Source organism: Odontesthes bonariensis, chromosome 4 (genome assembly GCF_027942865.1).
Source record: "Odontesthes bonariensis isolate fOdoBon6 chromosome 4, fOdoBon6.hap1, whole genome shotgun sequence".
In the NCBI taxonomy this organism is placed as follows: Eukaryota; Metazoa; Chordata; class Actinopteri; order Atheriniformes; family Atherinopsidae; genus Odontesthes; species Odontesthes bonariensis.
Window position 1 is genome coordinate 19,652,718 of NC_134509.1, and position 23,369 is coordinate 19,676,086.

At 42.2% G+C, this 23,369-nt stretch overlaps 1 protein-coding gene across 6 annotated transcripts in view; it reads right to left on the reverse strand.

Moving 5' to 3' along the window:
• The window catches only part of sh3pxd2aa (SH3 and PX domains 2Aa), a 118,006-nt gene that overhangs the window by 13,414 nt on the left and 81,223 nt on the right, over positions 1-23,369 (reverse strand). For 4 of the 6 annotated variants that reach the window (XM_075463351.1, XM_075463350.1, XM_075463348.1 and 1 more), the window contains 2 exons: positions 8,532-8,645; positions 3,058-3,141 (listed from right to left, as the gene is read on the reverse strand). In XM_075463351.1, the coding sequence (XP_075319466.1) occupies positions 3,058-3,141; positions 8,532-8,645 (198 nt within the window). The remainder of the gene's footprint in view (positions 1-3,057; positions 3,142-8,531; positions 8,646-23,369) is intronic. The other 2 variants (XM_075463353.1, XM_075463352.1) reach the window with 1 other exon arrangement.

Here is a 23,369-nt window from a genome sequence, read left to right on the forward strand (position 1 = left end):
GTGTCCTCTGGTGTCTGAGGGACACACAGCGAGTCCTGTGGGTAGTGGTGTCTGCTCAAAGTGTTTTAATAAGTGCCCAAATGTTATTAGAATATGTCAGAGTTAATTAACATATTCGTTACATCATCGTGCCCTGTTTGTATTCTGCATCCTTTTCCTCTATCTGCTTCTCTCATACGCTCTGTGCTCACATATAATCTTTATAAATACACAAAAATGTTGCTAATGGCTATGTTGGCACAAAAAGGAAGTGCTTGACCCCATAAACCTCCTTGGACCTCCCGTTCCCCATGTGACAGTTGGAGTTTGGTCACTTTGAACATATTTCCTCTAAACCTTCAGTTTTAATTCAATTCAATTCATTTTTATTTATATAGCGCCAAATACAACAAATGTCATCTCAAGGCACTTAAATAATAAAGTCAAATTCAAGCCAATTGGAATTCAATTCATTGTAATCATAATTATTTATAAAATAATCCAATTCATTCACATAGAGCCAATTCAAAAACAATTTCCCAGCTAAGGAAACCAACAGACAGCACCGAAACACAATGAGTTTCTACAAGGCAGTTTGCAGCTGCAAAGCTTTTACTTTCTTTGAGGAGAACATGTTGTTGGGGTTTTTCACAAAGAACGAGCAAGTCTCTCGCTTTGGACCACGTCTGAAGAACCAGCTGACCAATCACAGCAGCCTGAGCCTTTCGTGTGGGAGGCCTGAATGAGACAGGAGCTAACATAATGTGGAACATAGCCCACCTCTGCTAAGAGTTTCATACAAATCCATCCATAATATTTTGAGTAAACATACCAAGAAACAAGCTGTATCCATCATCACTTCCTTGGTGGAAGGTAAATACGTCACAACCTAACGCTACTTTTCTTTGTGCAATAACTGAAGGAACATTGTGCTTGATGGACTTGTTCTGATGCACCCCCAGAGGTGCAGAAACATTATAAAGAAAGTCATACAGAATCGCCCTTTACAAAACAACAGCCCGACTTTGAATAAAGTACCAGCAGAGTGTGAGCTGAGACCGAAGCACTACCCAATAAAAGTTATAAACGAGGTGGAACTCAAGAACAAGGCCTCAGAAAAGGTTTCTCATTCTCTGGTGGCGACAGCTAGCCGGCTGACTCATCTAGAAGCTCTACAGTGGCGGAGGCTCATGTGATTAAAACCAGTCTGCTGATGGGGCTGTTGCCACACTTTCCATCAGCTCATTCAGACCGAGCCTCACTCAGTGGGGTTACATGGCACTGAAAGGATCAGATTATTGGCTAAATTACAATAAGACTGAGTTGAGCAAGGGTAATCATCCTTGGATATATGGCGGTGAATGAATGGAATCAGAGCCACTTCCTGTTGATCTCTTCACCACCAACAACAACAACAAACTCAGGCATTCGAGAAAGATGGAGAACGAAGAGCAAGATGAAGCTACGTCCCTCTACATTTAGTCTGTGATGAGCTGCTTATTGCACAAACGTGATACACAACGGCGCATTCTCCATCGCGTTGTTTGTTTCTTTCCGACGACAACAGTAATATCGTCTCCTTTGACTTCTGGTTCACGACCCCGGGAAAAAATCTCGAGCATGCGCAGAACGCAAAGTGTAATTCACCACGTGCTTCACCGTCTACAAGCAGGTTTATTTTTACTTTCAACCGAGTTATCTCGGGGTCTTAATCCGATCACGAATAATCCGATCCGATCCAATTTCTTGTCAGATTAAGGTGTCTACATGCACTTAATAACTCATTCTTATTGTAATTTAGCCAATTATCTTATCCTTTCAGTGCCATGTAACCCCACTAACTAACTGTTCTGGAAGATATATCTGCTTTGGTAACATTCCCACAGACCTGGATGAAACTGTTACCTCGAAAAGCTACTGTATAGGCTTCATGTGTTTAAAATTTCAGTCCATTCATCAATCCTTTGATATTTCTAGCCACTAAGTCATCACCTGGTTGAGATCCTAAATCAGCTTTGTGGGGGGGTGCCAGTTTGATCAGGTTATATTTTGATAATGAGACACAACGAGTGTTTTAGAGGTTTCAGAGAGCTCACACAAGTTCAGGTACAGCTTCCATAAACAACATGTTATTTCTGGAAAACATGACTAATCCCAGACGCAGACAGGTGCCTTACTGATGGCCAGAAGGAGCCAACTCCCCCAGAGAGAAGTTAGGTTTGTGTTCTCCTCAGACATACACTCATGTCTCTCTCAGTATTAAAGAAAACATCACACGACAAAACTACTGGCGTCCGCCATTCTGCAAAAACAAAAAATCATGTTCTCTTGTTTAGAAAAGAAAAATGCTTAAGTCATGAACAGCGTTTTTAAAGTAAGGGAGCTTGTTCTACTTAAGCAACAACCCTGTTACACAATCATTTACATTCCCAGGCCTGAGTGGTCATCAAACATGCTGCTTTTACGCTGTAGGGGCCAAATAACCTTCATGCAGTCCAATTATTTTGTTGCTCAGTGTGAGCGTAGGAACGCTGCATGTTTAGATGGAGTGGGAATCAAGATTTTACTGTCAGAGCTGACTCATGGCCACCCAATATGTGGCTCCTGGCAGGATCCTGGGACGAGTTGTTGTCGGAGGAGTAGTGAGGACGTAAATAAAGTTGTTTACCATGTGGTTGCAGAAAAATGTGAAAGCACCGCAGAAACGGGAGCCACGGGAGGGGCTCGGCAGGGGTACTGTACGCTTGTTTGTTTACTATCTGCGAGGAGTGTAGAGTTTTTAAATGCTTTGTGATTATCGTGTCTATAACTGAGATATTAGCCAGTTTTTCTTGCATGGAAATAATGTCTGGAAACATATTAGTGTGAGATCTATAAACATTTACCTCCAGATAGTTAGCAGAACAAGGTAGTTATAATGTTTAAAAGCAACCTGACGTGTCTCTATATGACATGTTCAATAGTTTTTATTAAATTTGGAAGTAGACATTAGATCAGACATGTGGATTCTTCATGGTTTGTGCAGGCTCATCCCTGAAGGCAACGTACTGTAGCCGTGTGCTCTGTGTGCGTGTTCACCTCTGCTCTGCTGGCGGTTAACCATACCGCCGAGGGTCCAGCGGCGGTCCAGCCTCTTCAGGTGGGCTTTGCGTCTCTTAGTAACTGATGATGAGAGGAAGCAAACAAAGGAGAAAAAAAACAAAAAAAAAACAAGTGAGTGATGAGTTAGTGTAAAAAGCTTGGATTAGCAAAGTGAAGAAATACAAAATAACTGGTGTTAGTAACAAAAAAAATAGCTTCAAACACTAAAAGTCACCACAGCACATGAAGCGTTTATTTGTGGGCGTAAAAATCCTCATTCAGTTAGCTGAGATTTCAGCCATCCATTACATGTTGCATGATTTGTAAAGGATGTGCAGGTTGCTTTCACGTGACGTCACATTGCTGCGTTGCAAGAGCGGGAAATTCAGATGGAGGGCAGGAAGTGAACTGAGGATCTGCCGTCTGAAAAAAAGGCCTGTTTTGTGTGGTTTACGGTTGCTCTAATCGTTCTAACCATGAAAAGGAAAAGGTTTTTGTTTTTTTTAAAGTACCGAAGATAGTCATTCACAAAGGTGAGAAATGTAAAAAGCTCACAGAACAACGCCGTAAAAAGTGGATTTTAAACCTACGTCAGCGGTCGGGAGGAGCAGCGACTGCTAATGTCTGCAGCAGCCACTTCGTCAGAGGCATGTTAGCTCGCTAACTTGGTTTTTGTGGCTGTGTTTAGATAGCTTTAGTTTGTCGTTAAATGCTCATTTACTTAGTAATGATTATGAAGTTACCGGTAGTGGTTGTCTCTGAGAGTGGTTTACCATGAAACATAAAGGACTGTCAGGCTAACGTCGTCGTTAAAGATGCGTTGCATGTTTGTTGACATTATAGCCGTTACTGCTAGCTGCTAGCTGCTAGCATCTTAACACGTAAAACAACATAAGAACAAACACTCACCCTGGCGATGACCGAACGATAACCATCGTGGAGCTGTTTGGTACCGAGGTTGTGGACCCACCCGCTGACTAAAAATGATATAATGATATGCCTCCAGACTTTTATGTGCTTTCATCTGCTGTTTGGTGCAGTAGGATGTCTGAAGGACCAGATAGTTTGTGATGTCAACAGACTCGATTGTCGGCAAATCTTTAGGTGGTGCCGAAAAGTCACTCATCTTCATGAGATACGGGTCACGTCCAACATATTTGTTGATTATTTGTTTGTAACTTTGTCGCGAAATTGGCTCTAAATCCGTACAAAATGGACTTTCTGCAACTGTTTCCTCCATATTCTCAATTTTTAATTCCTGCCCTCCATCTGAACTCGTGCCACCTACACGCGTCATCATAATGACTGAAACCCAGCTATTTGATGCATATTAAATATATAGCACATATCTAGTTTTGAGGACGTTCTATTTTAATACTTTTTTAGGCACTTTTTTAACGTTTGACTGTGTAAATGCAGCAGAACACCATATAGCACATACCTAACCTTCCTACATCCATAACTGCCCCTGACAGGCATGTAAACTGAGTGTCATAGCAGGCAGGTTTTTCCTTATTTCACTGGCGTGTTTATTTAGTGATCATCTGGGTGCAGTGTTGACTGGGACAAGCAGAAGAGTGCTACACTAGAACTGTTTTAAACACATGTCAGCAGAGGGTTTTCAGTGTGTACTTTCCCACAAACTTCAGCTAAATCAAACAGTTTCGCTGTGCAGAAGGACAGATCAAAAAGTCTAGTGTGAGTTAACACATCTATCACTGCCCGATGTGAGTCTCTGGCGCTCAAGGGTAAACAGTTTACAAAACTAAATATTTGCTATTTGGAGTTTACTGAATCATACTGTGGAAGCATCACCTCTCCCTCTGGGTGCTTGTGAATGGACTAAGTTTTCAGTACGGAATATTTTAGTGGAGGATAAGCCAATCGTAGCCTCTGTCTGGACACCATGAAAGTGTCTGTGCCAAAGCCTCATCAGAAATGGTCTCCATGGAAGGGTTTTCTGTCAAGAAGCCGTTCTCAAGGAAGGGAAACAGGGAGAAAAGGCTGAGCTGTGCCAAATGACACAAGAAGTGGACTGAAAATCAGTGGCAGCAGGTCTGATGGAGGGATGAATCCTCCCCAGAGCCCGGAGCTCAACATTACTGAAGCAGTGTGGGATCATGTTGGCAGAGAACGGAACAAAAGGCAGCCGACATCCAAAGAAGAGATTTGGGATGTCCTTCAAGAAGCCTGGAGAACTATTCCTGAAGACTCCTTAAAGAAAGGACAGAAAGCTCGTCTGAGAGGGTTCAGGCTGTGTTGGAGGATAAAGGAGCTCAGACCAGATATTCACTTTAAAGCTGCTTAAAACTGAACAAACTCTGTTTCTGCCTTAATTATTTTATTTCCATTTAATGGTTGAACATGTCAAAATAAATTGCTACACCCATTTCCTGTTTTCCAGGCAACATATAAAGAAAGAGCTTGAGACCCTTGCGCAGGTGAGCTGATATCATATTTGTACCGATAAAAGCTGCTCACTGATAGATTTGTACCTGTGACAAGCTGTAAACATTAGGCAGCTGATGTGTGCTGAACTCCTAACCTCTTTCACCTTTAATTAGATCAAAGACTGTATGATAAAGCAGCCCTCAGAAAGTGATGAGTCTCAGTCTTCTCAGAGGCCACAAGGAGAGGAAGCACATTAATGAGGGGAAGGGCAGATGGAGACAACACTTGTCTTCTCTCTGTCTTTTGACTGTATAATCTAATTCCTCTTTCCCTCAGCTTCTCGTCTTATGCTCTCTTATCTCTTTACCGTCCTCTATCCTCTGCTTGTGTACCTCTGCTACTTGTCATATCCTCTCCCTTTTGATTACTCTCTGACTCACCATCCATCCAACCGAGCGCCACCCTTCTCCCGTTAGCCTCTTAATTGAAATATCAGCTAACTCACAAAAGGAAATGTTATTTTTAGGTCATTTCAGCAGGGCTGCGCCTTTCTGTTCCTCTCCAGCGGGCCGAGCTGTCAGTGGTATTAGGTTACAGACCGCGGGGAGAAAATGAGGCGATAGGAAGCTTAAAGGGAAAGATCAGCAATAAGAAGTGACGATGTGTGCAATGACAAAGACACTGGGACTAATAGGAAAATGGGGGAGTGTGGGTATATATACGTGTACTTCTGAGTTCAGGCACTGCCAACAAAATTAATGAAAATTAATGAGACTCTGACCACCCATGTCTGCCGCTGTGTTTCCCTGCAATTACGTATTCTCACCAACATTTGGGATTCTCTGTCTTCTATCCAACAAGTATTTTAAAAACGCTGCTGTTTTTGCAGATCTAAGTGACTGGAAAATACAGATTAAGCACTGCTTTCTTTCTTTTTTTTTATTCCACAACTGCCATCTTTCCACCTGGTGTTTATATTACCCACAATGCAAGTGAGCTGTTAACAGTTTAAGCAATTTATAATTCTTCCTCTAGACCCAGAAAAGGCTTTATACTATATTTCTTTCTTTTAATGCAAAGCAATGTCGAATAACTGTAAAACAAAACCAAAAAAAAACTTTACTGTGAGCTGTTGGTGAAGTCATGCCTTCACTGAGGCAAGCACTGAGGTGAAGGTTTGGAATTTGTTTCATTGTCTGTCTGTTAGTTAGTGAGATGAAACTGATCAGCCGTCCTCTGAGGCTATGCTGTGGTATCCAGTATGAAGCCATCGGAATAGAAGGATCTTTAATGTCCTTTAAGTTACGGGGTGGAACTTCCATGGATCAGATTTTCCAGCAAATCCCACAGAAGCTTGATCTGGAGAATTTGATGACCAAATCAAATGCCCAAAACTCATTGTTGTCTTCCTCAAACCATTCCAGAACCATTGTTATAGTGTGGAAGGGTACATTATTCTGCTGCTGAAGGACGCCTTTGTCAAAGCTGATTCTCTGACGGAGTTTACTTTGAGTTTGAGTGAGTGGTGTATGCCAATAACATCCAGGATAAAGGCAAAACTCAAGGTTTCCCTGCAGAACATCGCTCAAAGCATCACACTGCCCACGTCAGCTGGCACTTGATGCCGGTCCATCTGTTTTCCTTCCTTAGACCGCTTCTGTACGTTCTACCCACTGCGGACTGGGAACAGCTGTGCTGTGTGACCCAGCTATGTAGCTATCACCATTGGGCCATTGTCAAATCCTTATGGGAGCTAATCTTTTCATATATCCCACCCACTGCCAGGTGCCATTATAATACGATCATCAATACTTTTCATTTTACCTGACAATGGTCGTAATCTGAACTTTGTGAAACTTGGTGGAAGTTGTATTATGAGCTTAAGAGGAACCCATTCATTAAAAATGTCATGACACTGTGGCCACATTGACTCTATATGTACAGCCTTGGTTTATGGCAACTTATTTAAGGCCAAAACTGGAGGAAAAAGACCTCGTCTCTGTTATTTCGTTCAGTGTTCTGTTTTGAAATATCGCCCTAAGCTCCATCTGTTTGGGTTGGTAAAATGTTTTCATAACTGGCAGAAACAACGAGTAAAGCTGCATGAAGTCATTGTTATTGAGTTGTTCATTTAGGGGGGTGGAATAAAACGTAGTTGTTTCAATATTCTTAAGAACTCTATTCTAATGATAAACAATCCATACCTCCATATGTGGTTATTTTATCTCCTGAATCCAGAATTGTAGGATATGTTTTCAGGACACTGTCAACACTGGTTAAGTGTGTGCAAGTTTTTGTGAGAGGAAAAGTAACTAACAGAAGAGTGAGAACAGAAAATCACACTGGCTGTGGCAGCTGTGCAGGAGCTGTCATCATTCTGGCAGAGTGGGTTCTGTGTACGTGTTTTGCTGGATGTACACAATCCACCAAAGCATGGAGGCTTGCAAGAGCGGTGGAAGATGTTTGTTAGAATCCAGGGGCCACATACAACTTAATCAATCTTAATTTCACCACCCTGTTATTACAATACACCACTGCGTGCATACAAGTTAGAGTTTTGTTGGTCTTTCTAAGCAGACATATGTGCATACTTGTGTTGCACGATATGTATCTCTATTGGATTCCTTTGGCCTGAAAGCAGAAATGGGGTTTTGACACTGTGTTGAAATGCTCCATCCTAGCAGTCAGACTAAACATTCAAGAGGAAAGGGTCACAACAAAATGAGGCTCCTGCAAGCGTTGCAGCCTCCCGGGGGAGTTAAAAGGAATTTTCTGTGGTGCCAAAATATTGCAACCCCTTTGGCTGCTGTCTGGTACCATTTCACCGTGGTGCTGCGACTGTGGTCTCCAAGGCTCCTAATGTGTGACTGGAGGTGTGTATGTGAGTCTAACTTTTTCAGCGTGAGACCGAGATGTGAAGCCTATTCCATGCAGACATTTCTCACATAACAAGTCTGCCAGAGGGATTATTTATGTCTTTTTGTGTTTTATGAATCTAATAACGTTGTGTTTGTGTGTGTCTGTGTGTGTGTGTGTGTGTGTGTGTGTGTGTGTGTGTGTGTGTGTGTGTGTGTACAAACCTTCCCCGGTCCTGGAAGTGCCCAGATCCAAATCATCTCGAGTTCCATTCTGGGAGTCCAGGTATGTGGCTGGAACCCAGCCCTGCTCCTCTGCTGTACTGACAAACCACCAACCTAGATAAATAGAGGGGAAGGGGATACAAATGACAGAAATGGACATATTAGCACCACTAAAGATCATTAATACCTAGAGGGTGACAGTAAGCATTGTCTCCTCATTCTGTTTTACACCAAATGAGGATAATTACTCGTCATATCTGCTCAATTCTCAGCTGTAAAACAGTGCATGGAATCCATTGTTGGCACTACTGCAGATGTAGTCTGTGCATGGTCTGTAAAACTGGGCTTTGTGGCTTTGTGTGTATCAGCAAAGAGATAAAAAAAGGACTTCATGGCGGCTGAAAGTTTCACCTACTTGGAAAGCTCTTTTTATTACTAAACCAGACACTGAGTGACACTGGAGCACTGGAGTCTAAAAACAGTCACTTCGACCGCTGCAGATAAATCTGATAAGATTTGCACAAGATTTTAAGAATCACACTTCACTATTTCTCAATTTCAAACACGCTGCTGTTTGGCCAGACCATCCAATCTCCAAGTGGCTCAAAGTTGGATGAATCAAGAAGGAAACTTTGCAGCTGTGGTCGCAGCACTATTTTCTATTGAAGCAAAATAGGGCTTTGAGTTTATATCACATGCAAAACATTTTTGCCATTTGTGCATGAACAAATTAGCAGAGCAGAGGCTTAAGAACTTTCATTGGACACAATTTAAATGGTTATAATTCCTCCTCAGAAGCCGTTAGTCCGCTTTCATTCCCAGGACATCAATAAACTGCCACTTTGCCAAAACCTGTGGCATCCCTGAGAAACACACAAGGTTCCATCCTTAACAGGCAGCAGTGGCAAAGGCTTGGACTTGTGTTGGACTGTGTTAGTTAGGTTTAGGCTACTTAAATTTCACTGTCAGGGTTAGATGCTAAAAGTAGCTAGTTAGGTTTAGGAAAAGGTTGTGGTTTTGGTTTAAGACACATTGCATCATGAGTGCATCTGAGGATCATCTGACATAGAAATATATAGTTTGTCTATGTTCAACGGCTGCATTGAAAACTGAGGCTGAAGGCTTTGATTTTTGACACAAAGAAGTCATGTGACACCATCAGAGAAAGAACAGGCTGGAACGTGAAGTTTCACCGCAACACAATCAGAATCAGTTGAGGTATTTCACTTAAACAAAAACCTGTCAGCTAAATCAGCAGTGTGACACAAATACATCATCATGTACATGATAGAGAGATATTTAGTATCGTGTTGTGAGACATAAGCTGGATCATTGAAGGGAACTGAGTCAGGAAAGATTAACTGTACAAGGCTTCATTCTGTGCAGCTTTCACAGGGCCTAACATAACTGTTCCACCTTCTGTCATGAGAACTTTTCCAGTAGTTGCTGAAATATTTCAGTGGCCTTAGCTGACTGGCTAGCTTACAGGACAGACAGCCCAAAGTCCCACAGCTTGCAAAAAGGAAAAAGTCTTTAAGTAGCACTTATTACGCTGCTGTGCTGCCATGAGAGACTCTCAAGGTGATATGTTCTGCAGTTATCTTCTGTTTTTAGGGTGTCTAATGAGGCTTGAAGCATTTCCACCGCAGATGACTTAAACACTACAGCATAACCTCACACTGTTGTACTACACTTGAATAAGACTTTCCTGGCTGCACCCATGCTGTGGAGAAGACCTCGTGCTTTGATGACAGGTTTGTGGTCACATCATATGTACACCATTATTGACTTGACTTGAAACATGTCACTTTGAGCAGCAACCAAAACCAAAAGAACCAAAAAGCAATTCATTTGCATCACTCAGGGTTTGACAGCTAGCTTGTGTCATTTGTTGAAAAGTGTGTTGACGGAGTTGACAAAGATTTACTTGAGTTGTCGCTGCTCTATCTGGCCACAGCCCAATGCATGACACATTCCTCCAATCCACGCAGTACAAGCTGGCATGATGGCTCACTCTGTCTGAGGCAAGAGTAGGAGTATATATCACAGCTCTGTGCCACAGAGAGGGTGACAACTGTGGGGAAGAATATCTTTAACAGGGCACTTCAGCTTTTTCCTGTGGGCATTTATCATTGTGAGCCATATGTTTACTGCACACACCCTAAATCTCACCACCATCCTAAGGGTTTAATCTGGTAACCATATGGTTCTGAAGTGCTCAGACTGGTGCCCCTCTGTGTGTGTGATTCAATGCCTCAATACTGCAAAACTGGAACAAAGAAAGGATGTAAAAAGTTGAACAAATATGGCAAAACATTTTTTTTTCTTTCCCCAAATGAGTTCAACAATTAAGTCAGTGCCTCGAGAATGTCTTACAGCCATATGGCTCAGCACTGGCTGATGAAGCCTGTGTGAATCAACCCATCACACCCTTTTTTATTACCCAGTAAGACACCAGTCACATCAACACATACTATGAATGATGTGGAAAATACGCCTGTAACATAGGGCTCTGTGATGGGAAAGTTACAGTAATGCTAACAAGAGGTATACATATTTACTATCAATCAATTCTTAGAAGTGCGTGTTGAATAGTGAAGGGATACTCGATTCCTTTTACGGACTCGAGTTTGTATGAGTCACTCACTAAAGTGAATCGGGTTTTCGAGTCACTTGAATCAATCACCCAGTGTACGCGCCATGGAATGTACGAACAAGTTCCAAACCACGTCCCAAATCATTGTGAAAAAGGCTAAAAATCTAGAAGTCTCCAAGGCGAAACATTTATTTTTCTTTCTTTCTCTCTAAATAAATTCAAATAACCAGCCAAAACAAAAAAAAAACAAAGCCAAAACAAATTCCCAAACAGCCAATAAATTAACATTCAGTGCGAAACAGTGCAAAAATATAATAAAATGTATGAAACTGTGCACAAATAGAACATTTAAATAACCTAAACAATAGTGTAAAAATAATAATATTCTAACATTCAACAGTGCACCATTAGAATAAAATAATTATGTACAGAATGAATGAACTCCCGCTTCCTTCAAAATAAAGCCAGGAGAGAAAGGGAGCGAGTGAGCTGTGAGCTGCCTGTGAACTGTGAGTCAGGTACGAATCATGAGTCCTGAACTGTGCGGAGCAGCGAGTTTCTACGAGCTGGGAGGGAGAGCGAGTGAGCTGTGAACGGCGAGTCCTGAATCATGAGTCCTGAATCATGAGTCCTGAACCATGAGTCCTGAATCATGAGTCCTGAATCATGAGTCCTGAATCATGAGTCCTGAACCATGAGTCCTGAATCATGAGTCCTGAATCATGAGTCCTGAACCATGAGTCCTGAACCATGAGTCCTGAACCATGAGTCCTGAATCATGAGTCCTGAATCATGAGTCCTGAATCATGAGTCCTGAACTGGAACAGAGAGCTGGCGAGTTTCTCGGGTAAGGGACGGGCTCTACGAGCTGGGAGCTGGAGCAGAGCCGTTGCTTCAGCCATGGAGCTTATACAGCAATTAGCTTTATACATTTACGCAATTGCAGTTAGAATAACAGTTGTGTGGCATGTCTCCTCTTTACAGTTAGCTGGCAGTAGCAGCGGTGAGTCAGTGAACGAGTTAATGGAGACAATGACTCGTAACTCCCGAGTCAGTAAAAAGAATCTTGAGTTTTGAACAATTGATTCACGAATCGCACATCAATAGTGTTGACGTATTTTTCTGCAGAGACACGCATCTCACTTCCTGTTCAGGATGTCTGCAACCTTTAGGCAAAGCTTCTACAGACGCCAGCCAATGGCAGTGCTGCTGTCTGTCAACACCCCAGGTGCCGCAGTCTGACTTTCTCTTTGGAAACTCTGCTCGTCACCATAAACCCTCCTCGTCCTGCAGGGGATGAGAGGCTAAGTCTGACTGCTGTGTGTGCAAAACAATATTAGACTATAGCTAAGTCTTTCTTAATTTAACACTCGTAGCTTCAGTTACAATCCTCTCAGGAGTTAAATTACACAAACATCCACCGTGGCCAACACCTGTATTTTACAAATTTCAAGAAAGGATTCCAAAAGCTCCCCAAATTTACGAGCTCTTCTTCAGCCAATGCTCTCCAAGTTTCATGACTTTAACAGAGAGACAGACAAAACAATGCATTCGTGAACGAAGAATGTTTCAACAACGGTTCGATGGCTGCTTAAAAGGTGTTGAATAATGCCGTTACCAGAAAATAATGCCTGTTTCTCACCTTAAACGTGTTATTTGATGGTTGGTAGACAGCCTTAAGGAACAAGAACAATAACCATAACAATAACAGCGTGAGCATCCAGCACTGGTGTTGCTTTTGATCATTTTCCTCACAGTCTTTTTTGCGCATTTACCAGTTCCTCTGCAGTAATATTCAAATCTTTCTACTTAACCAATAAAATAAAAATGCACACCACATGCATTTCCGCTTGCTTTCATTGCTATATTTTCTGAGCACTTGAAGATAAAACAGTAGAAAGCAAAAATGCTGCATTATGTATTAAAGCCTCCAACGACAGCAGGAACACTGACAGGCACGCAGCTTCATCCCTTCTTACACCCATAAAAGAGCGAGGCCTGAGCCACCCTGAGTGTGACAGCTTCTGTTCGCCAGAAAAACACCTTCCCGCAGCACACACACACAAAATCACTCTGAAATACTGTCTCCCCTGGATTTCCTCCAAGCAGGTCGTGTCTCACAGTGAACACAGGAATTAATTCAACCTGAGAGCCCTCAGACACACCGAGGCACAGTAGCTGCAGTGTAGCTCCGGCAGCCAGAGCTTTTCCTCGCGGCCACAGCGGCTTTCTGTTTGTCCCGCTGAGATTAACAGTGCGGTCTGGTTCAGAAGAGGTCAGTTTGGGATGATTTCAGGTCTCTGCTTTGCTTCGACAGCAGGTAGTGGCTTCATGAGAAATTGCATTTGACACCATGACATTAATATAATGCTCATTAAATCTTGCACCATAGCTCTTGGTTTAAGAAGTCTGGTTGTAATACTATTGATCACCACAGTGTGAGGACTTTAAACTCAGGAGTTTAGGAGGAGTCCTGCGTCTACTCTCCAAAGAAGACTTCTATGTTTCAGAATCCTCTTTTTTTTTTTGGGAAAACTGTTTTAAAGGAAGACGTAAATCAAAGAAAATCAGGACGGGAGTCTTATAACACCCACTACTGTCATGATTTATGCGTCTTTGTTCCTTTGTTTTATTTACTAGGTTTCCTTTGTTCGGTGCCAGATCCTTGTCTCTGTTTGATTCATACTCTGTAAGTTGAATGGATTTAGTGTTTTGGTGAGTGAAAAACATCTGTTTTATTTCTTACCTCTCTACCTCCTTGTGTTACTACAAAGTGCTTCCTGCAATATGTTTTTTTTCACGATTTTTTTTGTTGCTTATTTCTCCTTTTAATCAACCATGACTTCTGTTGCTGCTATGTTTACCTGCATTATCCCTGTCCTGTGCACACTGTGTTCACGCATTATCTGATAAAGTTACAGGGTCGGGTGGGCTTACTTTCACAGGTTGTATCTTCAGGAACAGAACCTTCACAGACGAGCTCAAGATGTTTTCCTTATTGTTGTTATTACACCTGTTATAACACATCAGGCTTTAATGATTTATCAATCCCTTTACTCTTGTTTGCTGTCCATGGTCCTGAAAATAAGAAATTCAATGTTGGTTCACTAGAGACTGAATCTTATGAAACAAAGTAGGGGTTTATTTGATAAAGCTGGTCAGATAAACCATCTTTTCTATCACAGGCAAACGGCTAAAGTAAACGTGGTCCTCATCCTGACTATCAACAGGTCTTCTTCTTAGCCATCTCCTGTTAATTTGCACTCCTCTTGCTCATTATAAAAATAAACTGTCCTTTGTTCACAGCCCATTTCTCCTACCTCGGTACCAGCATTCACACATGTAATAAATGCTTCAGTGGGAGGTGGAAGACATGTTTCAGACTGCATTCAAAGAGGCTCTCTGGTAACTCCTCGGCCCAAAAAGCCTACTCTAAATCATTAACCAGTTTCGCTTCTTCTATTCCTATCTGAGCTTTCTGAAAACAAGTCTCTGACGACTTCTTGCAGAACAACCATCTTGATCCAGAATTCAGAGTGGATAGCCTTACTATCTGTGAGAGAAGCCCTGAAGGCAGCACAGTCCTGGGTTGTCATCTTGTTAGTCCTCTCTGCAGCTTATGACACAGTAAACCACGGCATCCTATTATCCGTATTGTTTAGGATGAGACACACCTCGCTGGTGTTTCTTTTAAAGTGTCATAGCAATGACAAATGTCTTTATCCCATCGCCTGTCTACCGAGGTGCTCCCTGGCTTCGTACTGGTAACCCTTCTCTTTGTGATTCATCAGCTTCTTGGGCCTGGTCACCTGCTCAAATGGCAGCTATCATCCAACGGTACATATCCGTCTCATAAAACGACCCCATGGATTGTTTCTCTCTGACATATCCACAAACCTCTTTAAGACTGAACTATGTCATCCCAGCCAAGCAGTTCAATGCAAAATCAACATAAAAATCACAACAAAGAACTTTTAGAAATCCCATCTGACCTGGCAAACATTAATAGGATGTAACTCCCCGGCTGTTTCCAGTCTTGGCTGATAAACTCAAGAATAAAATAAAAATAAAATAAAGAATAAACTCAAAGAACCCGTAGCAGCGCAGCTTATACCGCCACCGTCTGGTGACACTTTAGTCACCTCAAACCGAACAATGGTAACATGTCAGACTCATATTTCTGTTTTTATCACTTTGATAGGAAATGGAAACCCAGCTATCGTTATGTTTTGCCTTAAGACCCACCATTCCTACGCATCCCCACACACGGCAGTCTCAGTACAGATTTTTCACCTGTGGTTAAAAAAGGAGAAACAAGTGACGAACGGATATCAGAAAAGTGGGATCACTCTGTACCTTCGACTCATCTCTTCAAGCCCCACCTTTCCTAACAGCATACCTACACCTCTGAACCTTTTCTACTTGTACTTCATATCTAAGCAAGCCTCTTAATGAGAAAGTAAGGTTTATTAAGCTTGGATGTTGTTCCTCACTTGTCAGTCACGTTGGATCAAATATAAAGCAGAACTGTTCCCTAAAAGAGTCACTTTTTCTGGATTGTAGCCTTCTGCTAATTTGATCAACTCTGTGAATCTGGGTCTTCGTGTTTTGATTCCTTTTGGGCTTTTCTTTCTATCTCTTTGAACTGTGAAAGGCCTGTTGGGCAGAAAGAATAACTTGGCTCATGTGAAATACATTTGGCCTTTCACAGGATGATTCACTGCAGTTTCTCAAAAAAGCTAAAGAAGAATTGAAGCCATCTGTAAAGAGGAGTATTCGGGTTTTTCACAGAAACAAAAGCAGGGGCTTGTCCTCTTTTCATCCCACCTGGTACATGAACAATAAATTCCCCACACTGATGGAGGGCTGATGTGACTGCTTGCCATCAACCACGGTGAGTGTGAGCTTTAGAGATGCTGCACATCACATCTGACCAAATACTGCAGTAATAACTCCAAATGTTGACAGTTACAACATAAGAAAGCAGAAGACAAAAAGAAAAGAGGTTTTAAAGACAGGAAAGACACATTAGACAACATTAGAAATGCTACAGCTGTGTCCTCGGTGAAGGTTTGTCTCAGCTGCTCTTCCCCAAAGAACAACAGAAGACACAAAGTCTTTAGCAGTGCTGCTGATCAAAGCTGATAACAGAACAAAAGTTAGTACAACTGCTTGTGCAAAGAAAATTTAACAATGTCCTTTGGTTTTAACCAAGCTGAAAGGAATCTAGTTTTTACTGCATCAAAACACCCCAAAAGCAGCTGGACTGCCTTCTCCATCATGAGAGCATATGTTAGTGGAAGGCAACCCAGCCCCCCCCCATAAATCCAGCGCTGGAGAAAGTGGGCACTATAAAAGCAGATAAATGAGGACCAGAAAACCTGCTGCCGATCACTCAAAGGGTAGAACCGTGTGCAGACAAAAAAGTGAGGAAAAAACAAGATGAAGATGCAGATGGGAGTGAAAGAGGCTCAACAAGCAGGATAGAAATGCACCTGCTTACTCACTGAAACGGACAGTTAGCAGTGTGGCAAACGCTGGCCCTGAGAAAGGCGGGCTGACCGTCATGTGTGAGCGGCTTGTTGACAGATTACAGTTTTCACAGAAAATCTGTCCCGTAGGAGGAGCTCTGGACCAAAGATTGGCAGTCAGATGGAGAAAAATAACTCAGTCAATTAGAGCAAAGACATACTTGGCTCAGCATATGCATGGAGTGACGCATAAACTGATCAGAGGCGCTCAGGTAGGGTGACATGGACTGAGATATTGTAGAAAGGCTGAACATGCTCCTCTGTAATGAGGTAGGCCATGGCCGGTGATCAATTGTTTAATTTATTTATTTTTTTATTCTTTTATATTTTTTGGGGGGGGCTTTTTATGCCTTTAATGGACAGGACAGTTGGAGAGAGACAGGAAGCAGGGGGCAGAGAGAGGGGGAAGACATGCAGCAAAGGGCCGTCCGGTGCAGGACTCAAACCGAGGCCAGCTGCAGCGAGGACTGTAGCCTCTGTACATGGGGCGCCTGCTTAACCCACTACGCCACTGACCACCCCCTATTGTTTAATTTCTGTCCTGATGAGTGACAGCCAAACGAGTGTGATGACACGTTAAGAAAAAGGTGCACATTACTGCCAGAAGAAGCAGAGGAGTTTGCAGTGTTTTCTGACAGGCGTGTTGCATTTGTGAAGAATGCTTTCAGGTCAACTGATTCAAAAATGACTTTGAAACTCTCCAACATAGTCCTCTGTGTTGCTCTGACTTGTCTGTGAACTCATTCATAGAACAAGGCTGCCCAGCCAACACAATCCTTTGGGTCCTTTTTATCAGATTCTGTTCAAACCAGGTTTTTTTTTAATTTGCATTTACAAAATATGGATGAAAAACGGTTAAATGGAAGTTTATATTTTGGTGTAGACTTGATGCACATAAGCGGGCGGGAATGGAAACAGTTTGTGTCTCACCTGCCTCTTCACAGAAATTATATAACGTGTCAGATCTGGGAATATACCAAATATATTTGTCTCCTGCAGGTTTATTTTTTTGTTTCCGGTTAGGACAGCCAACCTTCACCACTGCTGTATTAATTCAATTCTAACCAGTCAGTGGAAAAATGTCGGATTCACTTCAAAAGATTGCACAAAAACAATCAAATTCCAATAAAAGTAACAATGCTTTTCTGATTGAAAACCACAGTAAGATCGTGCCACAGTGACGTATATTTCCGTAACTATTGCAAAAACTGATAGATTTGGAGTATTTGGGTCCAAAGCTCTCGAGAATAAATGAGAGTTTGATTTGTTGTGTCGGTTCTGAGATAAACTCTACAGAAGATTCAACTCTGAGAGCAACTTCACTTCAGTTTCTGTCCACATTATTTTCCATCAGACGATTTGTACCAAACAGTCTTTAATATCTTCCCTTTTTCTTTAGGAACTCACTGTTTGGCTGATAATATCTTAGTTCCCTTTCATTCCAGTAGAAATGATTGTCCTGTATCATCATAACACCTTTAGATGCAGCTTTAATTGGCATCCTTATAACTATACAAATTAACTGAAGGGCTACAATAATCTTTGCAATATCAATTTCCTCCCGGGTAAGATTAATCTGGGGGATATACCCCCATCTAAAAGCTGCAGTATCTTGAATATCTTGTAAGAAAAGAGAAGTTCTCCTGTCACTGACTTAATTTGCAACATATGGATGAATCTACCTACTGTGGAGTTCACTGTGGATTCAAGTGCAGCCAAAGTGTGCCCTACATGTGGTTGAGGTTGTGATCAAAGGCCACCTTAGATAGAAGCTAATATATCACCTTTCCTGTGAAACATGACAAATAACTGCTCATGTTCGTATACACATGGCCTGCTGTGGAAAAAACAAGAGTCACGCTGGTGGGTTCAGAAGCAGCAGCAGCTGTGAAAATGGAGCAGCACAGAAAAGATGAATAAAAGGGTTCAGGTAATGAAGTGCATACAGCAGAGCACCGGGGTGGACGGCTATTTTAACAGGCTGAAACCATCATACTTTGTTATTGGTGTGTGAGTCCGTTCTGTGCGTGTTTGAGTGAGTCACCGAAGAGCAGAGTAATCCCAAAGAGAGCTTTGAATCCTCCCGAGTTGGCTGTAATGTGGGCTGATCAATAGAATCAGAACACGAGGGCTCATTTCCTGTGAGGTGGCGGGCGCTTTTATTGCCCAGGTGTTCGGAGAAGTGGAACTCGGCCCACTTACTTTCACACTAAAATAGAACAGGTCCACCAGCTGTGTTCTTTCTCTAAGTTAGCTCGTCTGAGACAACAGGTCCACAACTAGTGACTAATATACAAATATCTACCGCTTTTCTACACACACACACACACACACACACACAGGACAAGTATTCATATGTGAGACAGAAGAAGTGCTGTAACTGGCATCTCTTTCAGCAAAGAACTCTAATTGGAGTTTGTAGCCACACCACGTCTGGCAGGCAGTAATTGCCAGCCTCCTCACACAGAGGGAGAGTGGAGGTCACAGAGAACACCATGTTACAGTCACTGAGCAGAGAAAGCTCATCACTGACCGCCTCAGACCTGCTCCTCGCTGGAGAGACTCAGATGAACAGGAGCTGTGTGAAGTCAGGCAGGGTCAGAAAAGTAAGCAATGATAAAAAATACAGCCCAGGTGAGGCAGAGAGCCAGAGAGGGAGGGAGTGCATGAGATTAAACAAGAAGTATGAGGAGAGACAGACGGAGAGAAGACAAAGGGAGCCTGCAGATGTTTGGCCGGGGCTTCAAAGCTGGAGTTTTCCACGCTGATTCCACAAAAAACAACTGTCATTTTAGCATTCCGGGATATTTTGAACACACACAGGTTTGGTGAGGGTATCTTTGAGGAGATGTTGCCCAAAAGGTAACTGTCATTCTGGTTTCATCCTTACAGCTTGTAATTAGGAGCAGATTCCCTGGAGAGCTCGGAGCGCTGGAACGCAGTGCTGCTTTCCAGAGCAGCGTATTGAACTGCCTGCTTATCTTTCTGCAGAGTAAGCTGGAGGGGAGATTCAAAGAATACGTTTAGAATAGGAACACAGTTGCTGCTGCCTAAAAGCAGCTGTGAAATCAGTCGCAGTGTTATCTTTAACACAGACCGCCACAGCTTGATCAATGTGATTAACTCGCAACAATGCTTTTCTGACCTAAATCGTCATCATTGTCTCCTAAAAATATGCTTTTGTTTCATCCAGTGGAAATGGCAAATCTAGGTGCTTGGAACGTATTTATAGCTCGCAAGCAAACCCACATATTTCACTTCTCAAGGGCAAAGTACAACCACAGAAAAAGCCTGCGGGAAGAACAGCCATCATTTCATACGGGTCATTTCAGCGTTTCTGCACAAAAATAGCTCAATGTCACTTCCACTTTGTCACATATTGTTGTCTACGGACTGTATTTCAATTGAACTTAACCAATCAGTTTTGGTGACTTCACCTAACGAAGGAGGTAGAAAAAGAAGAAAAGCAAAACACAATCCAGGGAGAGCTAAATTAAGCCCCACCCACACCAGGGGGAAAGAAAAACACCGGTTCTCCTCTGAACTATGATTTAGGTGAACAACATTTTAGTCACTTCCATCTGCAAACAGATGGTTGGATGCTCTGCCATCAGGATAAAGACTTCAGAAATAAGCTGAAACAGCTGAGCCTAAAACTGATCTTTAGGAAGACAAAAAGGGACAAAGACTGATGGAGTCACCAGGAAGAAAACTGGGATTTTAACAGTTAATGTGCGCGCAACAAATATTTTGTTACAAGCAACTCAAAAATTCTAATTCCAGTTAGAAGCTGCCATATTTCTGAAGCTCAACCATGCCAGCTGAGTGTAGGAGCTTTATTTTCTGTACGTGGGACGCCAGCTCACCCTGGTGCCACCACCTGAAACAATCCGACTGGATTTAAACCAGTGTTACCGCAGAGTGGGGACAGCTTGGAACACAAGTGAGAGATTTTATTTCACTTTCTCCGGACTTCGAGACTCGCAAGCAAGTGAAATAAATATTCTATTTTATTTCAGAAAACAAAATTTGTAGTAAAAAACATTTTTTGACAAGTGAAAAGAAAAATGTCAATGACTTTTGCTTATTTTTAAAGGGTGAAGTGACTGAATTCTCCATGAATTCTAAACACACACAGGATACAGAAACTGTGTGTTAGCACGTCATGCACAGACCAGTAGAACAATATATAACACATATAATATATCATATGAAACAGGTGGTTCTGACTATTGACTGTTAAAGCACCAAGACTCAAGGGTGTGTGAAGTTTTTAATGTAAGTAATCGTATTAGCTGTGTTTCATGTCTGGACTTTGATCGAAATAAATTAAAGAAGGACCTGATTACATGAAAGCAGGAATAGATACTACATAGCTTTGGTCAAATGTATGTAAGTGTAGTGTGTGTAACAGCGCTGATTCTGCGGTCTTGGCCAGGATACTCTTGCAAAAGAGGTCTTTGGTCTTTGAAATAGGACTTTTCCTGGTCAAATCCAATTTATAATAATAATTCATGAACCTAAATAAGGCCAACAGCAAATGCATTAACAAACTCCTGCAAAACTTTTGAGTCTATGAGAAGTAAATGTAGCTGCATACCTGTAATGGTTGATGGTAAGATAGAGTGCCGGTTGTACTAAAGTGAAAAGCTAAACACATAGTCCTGCATTAACAATGTGTAGTACATTCTGACCTGATTTTTTCTTTATGTTGTGGGTCCTTGGATGGTTAAGGCTGGGTCAAACTTCATGAATCGTGACTAAGAAATGCAGAAGTATTGCCAGATGCACTGAGAAACATTAAGCTTCTCACAATAAGTTTTAAACCGGCTTCCCATGGAGCTGTATCTGCACCTCCGTGTACATTTTTCTGCAGTGAAAACTCCTGGAATCCACTTTCACAGTCTCCGATCACGTAAACGGAAACTATAACTTCCTTTTAACCACAAGATCTGAAGCCTACAGGGGTTTCATCGTGACTTTTGGTGGATTGTCGCCTCAAGCCACTTCAAAGCTTGCCTCACGGATTCAATATGACACGTGAGAGGGCAGCTAACCATTTTCGTGCTCTTCATAAAAAGTCAATCACTTTGAAGGTCCTGGTCTGTATTGACGCTCTTGGATGAAAGCGTTACGTCTCAGGTCGAAGCTCATGTTACCTGGCTGAAGTTCTCATAAAAGACGAGAGTCTTGTTACTGAGCCACACTTGTTACAAGTGAAAGGGGATAGCTGGCAGGAGCACTTTAAATGACCAGCACTAACTGAACATCACGCTCAGTGGGGTCGCACTGAAACTCTGCACATGGCATTTGTTGTGTATTCTACAAAGTCCCACTATGGTTTTCATCTGTTCTTGAATTCATAGCACTTCCAGGTGAGTATCTCTAGGAAGCATCTCCGCTAAGCCTCCATCTTTCAGAGACTCCCTGAACTCAGCTACAACCACAAAGTGACAGTCAGTGGGGTTATATAGAAGTGAAAGGATCAGATAATTGGCTAAATTACAATAAGACCGAGTTATTAAGTTCATGTAGAGACCTTAATCTGACAAGAAATTGGATCGGATCTGATTACTCACGATCGGATTAAGACCCCGAGATGACTCGGTTGAAAGTCAAAATAAACCTGCTTGTAGACGGTGAAGTACGTGGTGAATTAGACTTTGTGTTCTGTGCATGCTCAAGATTTTTTCCTGGGGTCGTGACCCGGAAGTCAAAGGAGACGATATTACTGTTGTTGTCGCCGCCGTCGGAAAGAAACAAACAGCCCGATGGAGAATGCGCCGTTGTGCATCCCGTTTGTGCAACAAGCAACTCATCACAAACTAAATGTAGAGGGACGTAGCTTCATCTTGCTCTTCGTTCTCCATCTTTCTCCAATGCCTGAGTTTGTTGTTGTTGTTGGTGGTGAAGAGGTCAACAGGAAGTGGCTCTATTAGCAATAGTTGAAATGGGTACAGCGCCACCTATCATATGACACGCTTTGTGCCTCTGATTCCATTCATTCACCGCCATATATCCAAGGACAATTACCCTTGCTCAAACAAGGAGCAACTCAGTCTAATTGTAAATTAGCCAATAATCCGAACCTTTCAGTGCCTTGTAACCCCACTGAGTGAAGCACCTTTTCACTGCCTGTGGGTGAAGCTAGCTGATGCGGCTAAGCCAGGGTTTTATGAGGATAACAGGAGATCTCCAGGATCAAGTCCAACTGTTATGACTGATGGTGGCAATACAAAAGTAATACTAATGCACAACATCCACACTATCAAGGGAATTGGGTCTGAAACAGCTTTTCCTAATGCAATACATCACTGAGCTGGCCTCAGTATACGCTGGGATCCAGTATCAAAGTGACCAACACGAAAAGAGCATGTCGAATTCTGGAACTATGGACAAAAGGAGCTTCCGATCATGATTTATCTTTCCTCAGAGCTGAGAAATAAAGGTTCCAGAGGACAATTCTCTGTTTGCAGCAGGCTTCTTTCCAACACTGCTTAGATTTCAGACTGCCCTCACAGGGCTTCTTAGATCTTTACAGGAAAACATAGTCAGCTCCATACACTGTATATGACCTAATGCTGTGAAAGCTTTCAACATAAACTGTAACATTTTAGCTCATGGTTTCCTCATGAAAGTGATCTACCAAGCACCACATTGAGAAAAAAGGTTTTATAAAGCAGTTATGGGCTCGACAAAGTACTGCCAGCC